General features: G+C 45.1%; 1 protein-coding gene across 1 annotated transcript in view; it reads left to right on the top strand.

The window, feature by feature from the left end:
* Positions 1-4,214: 4,214 nt before the first annotated feature.
* The window catches only part of WNT7A (Wnt family member 7A), a 45,368-nt gene continuing 36,894 nt past the window's right edge, over positions 4,215-12,688 (top strand). Inside the window, exons 1-2 of the mRNA XM_032210997.1 lie at positions 4,215-4,285; positions 6,402-6,628. Coding sequence (XP_032066888.1) covers positions 4,215-4,285; positions 6,402-6,628 — 298 coding nt within the window. The remainder of the gene's footprint in view (positions 4,286-6,401; positions 6,629-12,688) is intronic.

Here is a 12,688-nt window from a genome sequence, read left to right as displayed (position 1 = left end):
CCAACCAGTGATGCAATTCAGTTGGTTCTATCTGGTTCAGGCGAACTGTTAGTGGTGGCAATGTCATAATGTCCCATTTTTGATGCTCTGTGCTTAAGGGGAAGGTCCGTGCATGCGTGCTCACATTTGCGAACTGGTAGCAAAGATAAATTCATTTAATCCTTGCTTCCAAGTCTGTTAATCTGTATCTATATACTTGGAAAAAGTCCTCTCTGAAACTTTGCATGTCTTTTTTAGTTATTCCAGACAACACAGGCTTAGAGACGGCAAGTCTGTTGGTTTCTCAAGGCAACTTCCAGCATAAAAAGGTCATTTTTACTTATGAGACAAGCATATTTGATTGGTTGATTGAATGCTGATGGGCTACCAAGTTGGCATTAATTCTTAACAATCACATAGATTTCCTTCGTCTGCCCCTCAGTTTTAGGTGTTCCAGTGATGTTCTCGTCCCTACTGTAACTGGATCCATCTGTTCTGCTGTTAGTTCTCGTTGTCTTCTATTTCCTTCCACGGTTCCAATCATGATATCCCCCCCCCCAGCTAAGTCTCTGCATAATGAGGAACAGATCTGAGTAATTTCTGAAGTGTTGATACTATTTTAGGACTTTGACACCCAGAAGTGATTGTATTATTAGTCTTGATGGGAGTGAGACTACTGGACTTGCTTGTGCACTTGTGCACTTTGAAAACAGACTACTAAACTACATGGGTCAGGAGTTCCTTCCTAGGAGGGTACAGTTTATATTTTTTATATTAAAAATATAATTTCCCAGGTTTGGAAACAACACTTCAGACAATTTTAAAGTCTGAAGTGCAACATCATGTTCATTGCAACTTTTTCCACCCATCCACTCTTATATTTACACACTTTGTCCTTGCGTAATGAATATTACTCTCTTATTCCAAATATTATTTTGGGTTGGGTGAAATTACATTTTTAGTCTGGTCTCCTATTTGGGGGAAATGCAAAAGAAATCAACACAAACCAAAGGAATAACCAGGTGTTGTTAATTAAATAATATTAAAAGAACAATGTTGCACAGAATTCTGTGCAACAACAAGCTGTCCAATTTGAATAAAGGGGGCCACATCAAATGTCCTTTCAATGCACCTTTATCAAAGGTCATCTCACCGATTCATCTTTAATTCCACTAGATGGCGTATTTACAAAAACAAAACAACGAAATCACTTCTCCGAATTATCTCAACAAACTTTAGAGCTCATCTTCTAGGCTTTGAAAGTGTGTTGTTTATTTTAATATCGCGTTGTGATTTTTTTTAAAAATTGATCACTGGTTTGAAGGCAAAGGATCCCCCACCCCCCCCACCCCCATCCCCCGCCAACTACCAAAATGTGATTAGAGGTATAGACTGAAATAAACGTGGCAACAGGCAGGCAAGGAGAGAATAAGTAAGCACTTGGCGCCTGGTTTATACAGTAGAGATTTAGAGAGACTTAAAGCGACAGTCAGTCACCGGCAAAAGTTTCTGCAGCCAGGATGAACTCTCTATGCAAGGCAAGGGATTCTAAACTGGAAAAGAATTCCACTTTCCCCGCCTCCCAGCCTTGACCGGCGGAGAAGACGGGAGCGGAGGACCTGCAGCTTATACACGGTGTTTTGCGGACGCGGACTTCTGCAGTTGTAAGAGCTCATATTCGAAAGAAGAATGGAATTCTAAGCATTCGCCAAGTGCTGCTTTTGTCCCGACTCTGTCAAACCGGCCGAAACTTTCATTCTGGTTGACCTGTTTGGTTCATCCGAGACGAGAGCAGTTCTCGTGGACCGAGGCTATTTCTGTTCTGCGTCCCCCCTCTTTCAAAACCATTTACCCCACCGCACCTCCGCCCGATTGTTCCCATGTGGCCAATCCTCCCTCCTGCGTGTGCGATAAGGAAATCGGCCTCCGAATTGAATCATCCCCGGAGCTGCGTCCCACGGTTAGCATCATATAAAAGCCCGGGTCAGCGACGCCGGTGGCCGGGCGGTCTCTCCGGAGCGCAGGGCGGGAAAGCGGAGCAAAAGGAGTGGGGAGGCAGCTCCGGCGCTTAAGACCAGAGGGCAGATAGTCAAAAGAAAAAAGCGACCCCCCTCATCCCGAGCCAAGAGGGAGGGGCCGAGCCAAGAGGGAGGGGACCCAAAGTCAATGGGAATCGGGAGGGGGGGGGGCTGGTGGCCTCAGTGGGGCTCCAAGCTTAAAGGTGGGTCCGGAGACATCCTAGGTCCAAAGGGGAAACGCCAGAGGGGATTCGACAAGCTCAAGCAGCAGCGCCACGATCCGCACCTGCGTGACACCCGGCCCACGGCAGCTCTTTGGCTCTCAGGGCCACAAAGAATCCCGCGCGGGATACCGGACTGACTGCAGTTGTGAGCGCCGGTAGGGAGGGGGGAGAAATGAATCAGTCAGAGAGTTACCTAAACAAAACCAGGTAAGCAGTGAAAGTCTTTTGCTTTGAGTGCTGTTGTCCGAGAGCTCTGGCAGCAGCGGCATATAGGCAGTGGCTGATTAAGGCTAACTGGTGTCCTAAGCACTGACAAATCTTGGTGCCCCCCTCCATTGTACATACTGTACAAATCTTCATTGGATTTCCCCCCCTCTTTCTTTCTCAACTTTGTGGTGTCCCCCTTTGGTCCTGGTGCCCTAAGGAGGTGCTTAGTCCGCTTAATGGTTAATAAAACACTGCATATAGGACCTTAAAGCAGGGGTCCCCAAACTTGGCCACTTTAAGACTTGTGGACTTCAACTCCCAGAATTCTCCAGCCAGCATAGGAGTTGAAGTCCACAAGTCTTAAAGTGGCCAAGTTTGAAGACCTCCTGACCTAAAGGGTCCCGAGAGTCAGGCTTTCGGCACCGGCGCGAACAAAACTGACTTCAAACTTCCTAAGGTTGCATTTCGCGGCGCTGTTGCTGATGCCACCTCCCTCCTCCCCTCCCCTCCCCGCCCTTTAGTGAGGAGGTGCGATGCATATTGCGGGCGTGTATGGGTGAAACCGAAGCAAAGCAAGAGATAGGCGCTGCCAAGTTAGGCACAGGCTTCAGCCATCCAAGAGGAACCCCCTACTAACTTCAGGCTTCCAGGTGCTTCGCGCGCAGAAGGTGGTGGTTGTTTTCCTCCCTGCAGGGCGCGCGCGCGCTCCTAGGCAGGTAGAAGCCGCGGCTCCACTGCCAGGGGAAGGCGCGCTCCTCTCCTCTCCCCCCCCCCCAAAGGCGTGAGAAAATCGGTCAGGTTTTGGGACAGTTTCAGAAACACGAGAGAGGGATGGAGGGAGCAGGGAGAGGCGCCAACCTGAACCGGCAGAAGACAGTGGAGCTGGATAAAGGGAAGCTCGCCGTCAGAATCAGAAGCCAAGAAAAACTGGGTCTCGCTTAGAGGAGGCGGCGGCGGAGGCGGACTGGCTCCCGTTGCGGGGCGAAGGAAGTGAGGATCGATAAGAGACATCGAATCCCTGTTTAGGACTTAGAGAACTGTTTCTCGGATGCCCCCTTTTTTTGCTGCAGGAATTCAAGGGCAAGAGAGAAACGAAGCCACTTTCCACAGGATCCTTGATTGTGATGGCTTTGGGGGCAAGGCGGGAGAAGAAGGCGAACAGGTGATCCAGTGCGCGGTTTCTTTATCCCGCTTCCAACCCTCGCCCCCACCCCAAACCAGTTGACTCCTTTCCCTTCCCACCACCCCCACCACCCCACCCGGGCTGGACTACTCCCTCCTTTGGAGAACACGCCCCGGTATGTTGAAGGAGAGAGAAAAGCGTTCGAGACACTAAAGGCTGAAACCTGCGGGGAAAATTCTCTCGAGTTGCTGCTGCCGCCGTCGCCGCCGAAGGGAGAGAGAGAGACCTTTCCATCCTTTCCCCGCGCGCGCGCGAGCGAGCGAGCGAGCTTTCCAGGGCTACGTGTGACAGGCATACAAATCCGGGATCGAGAGGGAGCGAAGAGAGAGACCCAGTGGAGGGCGATGGTGATTGCCTCTTGGGATTTACAAACACACACCGCTCGCTCCGGGTGGCTCCGAGCGCAGGAGGGCTGGACTGTTTTGTCTGAGCTACTTTGACCTGGCGTTGCACTGTCTGAGGCACCGAGGAATCCACCAGGGCGCAAGAGAGCGTGCAGGGGGGCAGGCGTTATTATCACTATCCTTGTTATTTTAAATACACTTACAAAAAAAAGGCATAACTTTCTCATGTTGATCTGAAAACCAACGACGATCGAGGAATATGAACAGGAAAACCAGGCGCTGGATATTCCACATCTTTATGAGCCTAGGGATTGTCTATATCAAAATAGGGTAAGTCTCTTCTTCTCTCTGTCCTTCCCTCCCTCCCTCTTTCTCCCTCTTTCTCCCTCTTTCTCCCTCTTTCTCCCTCTTTCTCCCTCTCTCCCCCTCTCCCTCTCTTTCTCTCTCCCTCTCTCTTTCTCTCCCTCCCTCCCCCTCTCTCTTTCTCTCTCCCCACCCCCCATTTTTAAAGGCAAACACACTGCGGTGGCTCAACCTGTCCAGACCTGCGCTAGCATTTAACTCGGGGGGGGGGGGAGTCTGAAAGGGTTCTCTCTCCGTCTCTCTCGCTCGCTCGCTCCAGGGTGAGGCGACTATTTTTGCTGCTCTCGTCCCCAGCGAAATTCTAAATGTGCGTAAGCCCTGGGGAAAGGCGAAAGTCCTCGCCTGGCCAGACGAGAGACATGACCAGAATGGCAATGAGCGCCAGGCCAGGGGAAACAGGCGATTTAGGGCAGGATCCGCGGACCTTGGTCCTTTTTACCCTTTCTCGGTGTTATCGGCCTGACCAATGGGGGGCCTGGACCGAGTCCTGCCTTTGGTACCCAGAAAAGGAACTGGGCAGCGCTCTGAGTCTGGCCACTGACTCCACGTTATCTCACGTGCCACGGCTAAGTTTCAGAACTGAACCTGCATCCACGAGCCGAACTATTTCTGTGCGAAGGTCGCTCAAGCTGAAACCCCGCGCAGATTCTTTGGGCTCGTTCAGCACTCCCCGGGGAGCTGCGGGATCTCGGGCCTTACTTTGATTCTTTTTCCCACCGGCGGCGGCGGGCTGAACAGTTCACCCCAGCGCGCTTCCAACTGCGCGCACAAAAGTAACCTGGTTACCTGTAACCAGCTCCCAGTCATTTCAGAGGCTCCCGTTTGTAACTTCGCCGCGCCCAGGTTACTTGCGTTCTTCCCGTTCAAAGAACCCGCCTACCAAGTGCCGCGGAAAGAAAGCACCCAGCCGAAGGAGTTCACAGCCAGGGTTAGGGAAGAGCCTCTCCCCGCCCCCGCTTTGGGACCGTCGGAATAAATCCTGTTGGGAAAGCCAGCTCGCCAAGGGGCGCCTACTACTTGCCCCGCTGGCCAGGCTTGGGATCATCTGCCAGGTGCGTGGGAGGAGACCTACTGCTCGCGGGGGGGGGGTGTCGAGGCAAGGGAAAGGCAGTGGAATTCCTACGCGCCGATGTTTGGAAGGGGGTTAGAAGTAGGATCCTGACCACTCTCCCCCTCCCTACAGTCTATGCCTAGATGGGTTGCTAGTTGTCTTAAATGTAAAGGGAGGCCAGGAGGATGGTCACACATTGGCACCTCTCTCTTCCTCTCTCTTTCTCAATCCTGTAAGCAGGACCCAATCCTGTAAGCCCCCTTCTTCCCACTAGCGTCTTTCAAATACTCTGGGCTACCATTTCCCTCCAGTTCCCAGTCGCGATTCGTTGCATCTGGAGGGCCCCCGGTTGGGGAAGTCCGGAATAAGAGAGAGAGCGAGAGAGAGAGAGAGAGAGAGAGCACCCCCACCCACCACCCGCCGCACGAGGAGATTGGGAGAGAGAAGGGAGGCGAGGCTCTCCTCCCTGTTAAATTGACCCAACTCCTTTTTTCAGCGCCGTAGTCCGGAGGGACAGCGGACGCCAGCAGACGAAGCAGCGCTGTACTGGTGTTCTTGGCCGCGGGGGGGCTGGTGGAACAAAAATGATGCTTCTGGCCCTGCTCGAGTAGGTGCCGGATAGTTTTAGGGAACACTTGTTACCGAGGGCGCCGGAGAACAAAAGGGGGGGTGGGAGGGAGGGAGGGCGGGCGGGCCGGTTCAGTGCCCCCTTACCGATTTCTGCGAGGGTGGGTGTGGGGGTGGTTAGAAATTCCCCCGCCCTTTCCCCCACTCTTAGGCTTGCTGAAAGCTTTGCTCTCTAGACAATCGGTGGAATAAGCGGCTGTCGAGGCTTGATGGGCAGATGAGCCGCTCGGAGGGCTTAAGCGGCATCCGGGCGGGCTTTGATGTTGAGAAACCTGCCACTTCCAGTTCGTACCGAGGGACGCCCCAAAAGAAGAAGCCTTTTAGAGAATCGATTGATCCCGACTCGGATGAGAGGATTCATGATCGCTCTTCTCCTTCCCTCCCTCCCTCTCCTTTTCTTCTTAGGGGTCTTTCTTCAGTCGTGGCTTTGGGAGCCAGTATCATCTGTAACAAAATCCCGGGACTGGCTCCAAGGCAGAGAGCTATCTGTCAGAGCAGACCCGATGCCATCATCGTGATCGGGGAAGGCTCCCAAATGGGAATCAACGAGTGTCAATTCCAGTTTCGCAATGGCCGGTGGAACTGCTCCGCCTTGGGAGAGAGGACCGTCTTTGGAAAAGAGCTGAAAGTGGGTATGTTACCTCCTCCTTATAAGCTGTTCCAGGGGTGAGCCTGAAATCCGCTCAAAGAAGAGTCACTAGCTGGGGAAATCATGGAGCAGGTCCAACTGTTCCAGGAGGTTACTTTCAGGGGTAGTTCCAAAACCTGGCTTTCTTCGCAAACATATATACAAGGCATGGCCTTTAGAAAAGTTGTCATTGGAACTTCACTCCCAAGCTTACCTTTAAAAAAAAATTTTTTTTCTCCCAACTTTAAAACTTCAAAAAAGTTTTAAGAGTCCAAGATAAGTTGTGTCCAAACTGTAAGGCTACAGCTGACACTCTCAATGTGTGGCCCTCCAGATGCTCCTGAATTACTGCTGATATTAAGTCTAGTATCTATCACTTAACCATTTTGATTGGATGTTAGGAATGATAATAGAGCAGCATCTGTAGAACTGATTACAGGTTCCCCACTCTTAAAACAAGGGAATAGATCTCCCTGTTCCCTGGTATCTCCAAATAAATATGGTTAGGATTGAAATGATGCTATTAATTTGCTTTTGGCTCAGGTTTGCACATTTTTTTTTGGGGGGGGGGGGTCAATTTTGTGGCCATGATGCACTTAGAGAGAAAGCCATTAAAGTATCACTGACAAAATTCAAGCCGTGCAGGCTTTTCAATCACATCACCAACCAGTTTCTAATAATACTGAAAGATACAGAAGTTCTCTGTGTGAAAATGCCATGTAAACTTGGCACGTTGAATGTAACAGAACTTTTCATAGTCTTTGTGTGAGACATATAAACATCCTTCCAGCTAATGGACATTTCAAATTTGCAGTCCAGAATCTTAAAATGCAGGAAGGGAGTGGGGGTGAGGAATGGTGTAAATATCATGTGTGAAAATAATCTGAAACTCTTGATCAGCCAAAATAGTTTTTTTAAAATACTCTTTAATTAATTAGAAATAGAATCAGATTTTAATGAAATAGTAGATGACAGTATTGATCTTTAATTAAGTTGCCTATTATATAGTGGTTTAATTGTCGATACATATTTAAGAACAGTCCTATACCTCTGAAAATATCAATTTGCTTTTTCTCTTTTCTGAAAGATTGCTTATTTATTCTTGTTGTTTGACTTGGAAGTCTTTGAAGTAGATATCTGCCACTTTTGTCCAAAAAACTTTTCATTCAAGGAGATTGATTCTTGAATCATATCAGCAGCCTAGGTCCATCAGTAGGAATTAATTAATTAATTAATGCTGAATAAGGAGTGATTACGTTTGCAAATGTCAAACATTTATTTGATATCCAATTCAGCAAAATTCTGAAAGTTTCACAATAGATAACATTTGAATAAATAGGAAGGTCCCAAATATAGGTGAACATTGAAATTTGAGGACTTGTATGTGTTTGTCATCAATAAATACCAATAGTTATTCTGTATAGTCTTCTATATGAAATAGTTAAGCTCTTTCAAAAACTAAGTGCACTTTTTTGTATACAAATGTGAACTAGTTTGGGACACAGGACAATTGTTCTTAAACAGATGTTCTTTGAATATATTTGATGATTAGGCTGCAATACCCATGATTTCCACCTAGGTGGATCAAATATAATAGCCATGTATGATGGGAAGGTATTTGAAAGGTACTGTCATAGGGAAGGGGCTATCTGGTGCTCCTAACTAGGATTTATTTGTGTTTATTTTTTCATTATTATACAACTGAAAGTTTAACTTTAGAAAATCAATGGATATATTTCAACACTAGTGTATGGCTATCTTTGGAGAAGTGTTTCTATTTGTATTGACTTGCAGCCAGTGAGTCTTGGATTCCACCAAAATGCATCTACAGGTTGTCCTTGACTTATGACCACAATAAATCAGATTTTTTGTTGCTAAGCAAGGTGGTTTTTAAGTGACTTGTATTTAATTTTATGACCTTCAGTGAATCACTATAGTTTTAAAGTGAATCACACAACCATCAAGTTTTTCCTGTTGACTTTGCTTGTTGGAAGCTGGGTGGGAAGGTCACAGATGCGATTGCATGACCCTGGAATGCTTCAGCCTTTATAAATACATGAACTTTTTTTTCATACCATCGTGACTTCAAATAGTCACTAAATGAATGGTTATAAGTCGAGAATTATATGCACTTCATTTACTATCAACTTATTTACTGAAAAGTAGTAGTCTATTGGGTTATAGTCAGTGATGAAATTCATTTTTTTTTACTACTGGTTCTGTGGGCGTGGCTTGGTGGGAATGGCAGGGGAAGGATACTGCAAAATTTCCATTCCGTCCATACTCCTTGGAGAAGGATATTGTAAAATCTCCATTCCCTCCCCACTCCTGGGGATGGGTATTGCAAAATCTCCATTCCTTCCCCACTCCTGGGGAAAGATACTGCAAAATCTCCATTCCCTCCCCACACCTTGGGGAAGGATATTGCAAAATTTCCATTCCCACCCCACTCCTGGGGAAGGATATTGCAAAATCTCCATTCCCTCCCCACTCCTGGGATGGGTATTGCAAAATCTCCATTCCCACCCCACTCCTGGGTAAGGATACTGCAAAATCTCAATTCCCACCCTACTCCTGGGGAAAGATACTGCAAAATCTCCATTCCCTCCCCACACCTTGGGGAAGGATATTGCAAAATTTCCATTCCCACCCCACTCCTGGGGAAGGATATTGCAAAATCTCCATTCCCTCCCCACTCCTGGGATGGGTATTGCAAAATCTCCACTCCCACCCCACTCCTAGGTAAGGATACTGCAAAATCTCAATTCCCACCCTACTCCTGGAGAAGGATATTGCAAAATCTCCATTCCCACCCCACTCTGGGGCCAGCCAGAGGTGGTATGTGCCGGTTCTCCAAACTACTCAAAATTTCTCCAGAACCTGTCAGAACCTGCTGCATTTCTCCCCTCGTTATAGTCCTATATACCTGCAAAAAATAATTCTATACTTTTATGCTTCTGAATAGATAGCATGGATGCTACTTGTGCTAGTGCCACTTTTAAAGGAAGAATGTAGGTTTAAAAATCATAGCTGAAAAAAATTTCAGATTTTCCTTAGTATTTCCATTGCAATTAATGACAACTATTGCCAATGATTATTTTTTCATGTAACAAAGCACCTTTTTGAGTACACCTGAGGTAAGGAATTCCTTGAGAGCATCTGCATTCTTTTCTCTTTAGACGTGAGGTGTATTTGTTTGCTGTCCATGATTTCAGCCACTTTTTCACTCATGAATAATCAGGTGGATGCATTGACTTTCTTTATTTGATAATTTAGCCTCCTCCCATCAATTTAGCATATGAGAAACATAATTATACAATGACTTCATTTTAAATGTGATGAAGCCGCAATTCAATCATTCCATGGTTTGTAACACCAAAAGATTCCTGGCGTGTTACTTTCAACTGACAACAAGACATGCTAAGGGCATGGTTCCAAACATGTAATCGTATGATGCTTTTAATCCTTTATTCACAGCTGTTATTTCTAACAGATATGACATGCTTGCATCTATGTCCTCAGATTTAAGTATTGGAAAGAAGCCAGTCAAAGTTCAAAGAGGATTTGGGAGAAAGAACATTGGCAGAGTCCTATAGTAGCCTAGGGGGCACAATATAAAGGCAACACTATGAGGAAAATGTGTCTAAGATGCATGTTGCTTTGATTTGCTGGAAGAACTGATCCAGACCCATTTAGTCTTAATTCACCAATACTTAGATGTGCATTAAAGGTATTACAGTACTGTGAACGGTGTTTGTTCCTTATATGCTGAAACTGTTGTACTAAGGACAGCCTAAAAAATACTTTGGCAAGTTTATCTTAAATAGATGTATTAATACTCCAAATTGCAACAGAAGTTTAAGATCTTCCTGATTTCTGAAGTCATGCTTTATCTTTCAAGTAGATAGTTCCAGGTTCACCAATATAACATTTCTGTTTTTTGTAGAAAAACTCTTCAGAATAGTTGCACTCATTAAAATATTTTAAAAATATCTTCATGTATCTGTCTTGTGATTTAGGAGCTCGGATCGACAGCCTTGTATATGTATATGTTACAATTATATTTTTTATGGTTAACATATATATTTGGGTCCTAGAAAATACTGCTAGAGTGGAAGGTGAAAGGCTTGGAGTTTGTTAGGAACTAGCAGCTATTGGGAATAGTGTGAAGATTATCACCTACTTGACTAACTCTCAGCTATAAGTGAAAGGAAGTTCCCTGTTGCCCTTTGAAGAACTTGGAACTAACGAATAATGCAAATACTTTCCAAGTTATTAAGGTATAGCATAACCATGGGGCTGCTATAACATCTCTGAAGATTTGGAGAAACACAATCTAATTCTGAAGCAACACCACCTCAAGACAAATAAACAGGCTTGTATTCTGTATTCTTTATAGGAACCAATCTTTCATTCCTGTCAGATCAGTTCCCATTTTTTATTCCTTTTACATCTTTCTTAAGCATTCATACAGTTGAAAATTAGCCTAAGATCACTGTGATTCTGATGATACCATCAGATTCTTTGCTGCCTTGTCGTGAAATTGTCCCAGGATTTTGTGGATGTACAGTACATTCATCATAACCTCATTCGTAGCATAATGCATAATCTGGCATCTTCAGTTGCCTGATTTGTTCAGTTTTCACTAAATGTGACTTACCTCCTGCTTAAGGAGCATAAAATGGCTATTAGAGAACCATCTGGGCCCTAACCCCTCAGGCTAGAAAAGTATAACCTCTAATTAGCAGTTAATTAAAGATAAAAAAAACCTTTCCTTGACAGCAAATTTTAAAAGAGCTTCCAAAGATATCAGTGGAAAGTGTCTAAAACACGAAGGGTTGTTGAAGAATGGGATGTTGTTCATTCTTAATGCAGCATCCCTTTGAAAAAAAATCTGCTCACCTGCACTATATTGTATTATTGAGTAAAAAGAGCTACAGGTGTTGTGATGTACAATCACAATGAAGATAAGAATCTCAGTTGCTAAGCAAGTTGGCTGCTACATGAGTTGTGACTAATTTTTGCTATTGTTTTAAAGCAAATCACTGTAGCTAAGTGAATCAAATGGTCATTGAAATGAATCTAGTTTTACACATTGCTTATAGGAAATCAGCGGGAGAGGTTGTAAATGGTGATCACATGACACCGGGATGCTCTAACTATCATAAATACACGCCAGTTGTTAAGTGCCTGAATTTTGATCATGTGACCATGTGGAATGGATACTATGACAGTCATAAATGCAAGACTGGGTGTAAGTTACTTTTTTCAGTGCCATTGTAACTTTGAATGTTCACTAAATAAATCATTGTAAGTTGAGGACTACCTACATTTGAATTTTGGCCTATGTATGTGTGTGATTTAAATAATCACAGTAGAGAATCTTCAAATACATTTTCTGATATTTCAAAGACAATCCTTTGCATCTTGCTGCATAATCCTTCCTTGCCCCAAAATATGTTTTCCAAGTGGACTTATTAAAAAAAACAACCCAAAAGATACAAAAATCAGAAACTGGTAATCTTTCAAGCTTGGTCTCTATTTTTGGATGGGTTTTCTGAGTTTTTGAACATTAAAAACATTTTCCTCATCTCTGATGCCTGCAGATGAAACCCATTTTGGTTAGAAACAGGGATATGTGAGGCAGCTGGACTTGCTTCAAGGAAGCTTCTTATGATGTGGAAGGAACCAAGTTGAGCGAGAAGTGTCACTAGACAGTTTTTCCCAGTGGTTGACATGTATAGAAGCCTCTGTCAGCCACCGGAACCAAAGATGAGGCCTGACAGCGACATGAAAAAAATCAACATGACTGCTGATTTATAAGTATGTATCAATATGTCTTCACTGGCCAAACAGCTCCAAAGGGGTTCTTCATGCCTTGAAATAAAGCTTTCTTAACTGCCTTAGAAAATCCTAATACACAGATTGAAAAAGTAGAACAATGGTAGGAACATTATGAGTTATGTAAGTCACTCAATAATCCAGGGTTTTTAATGTTCATTTTGTGAGTCAGGGTCAGAGGAGAAAAGTGTACCTTGCAGAATTACCCAATAGAATAGAATTC

This window comes from Thamnophis elegans, chromosome 2 (genome assembly GCF_009769535.1).
Source record: "Thamnophis elegans isolate rThaEle1 chromosome 2, rThaEle1.pri, whole genome shotgun sequence".
Classification (NCBI taxonomy): domain Eukaryota; kingdom Metazoa; phylum Chordata; class Lepidosauria; order Squamata; family Colubridae; genus Thamnophis; species Thamnophis elegans.
This window is presented reverse-complemented; position numbering and strand designations above follow the sequence as displayed.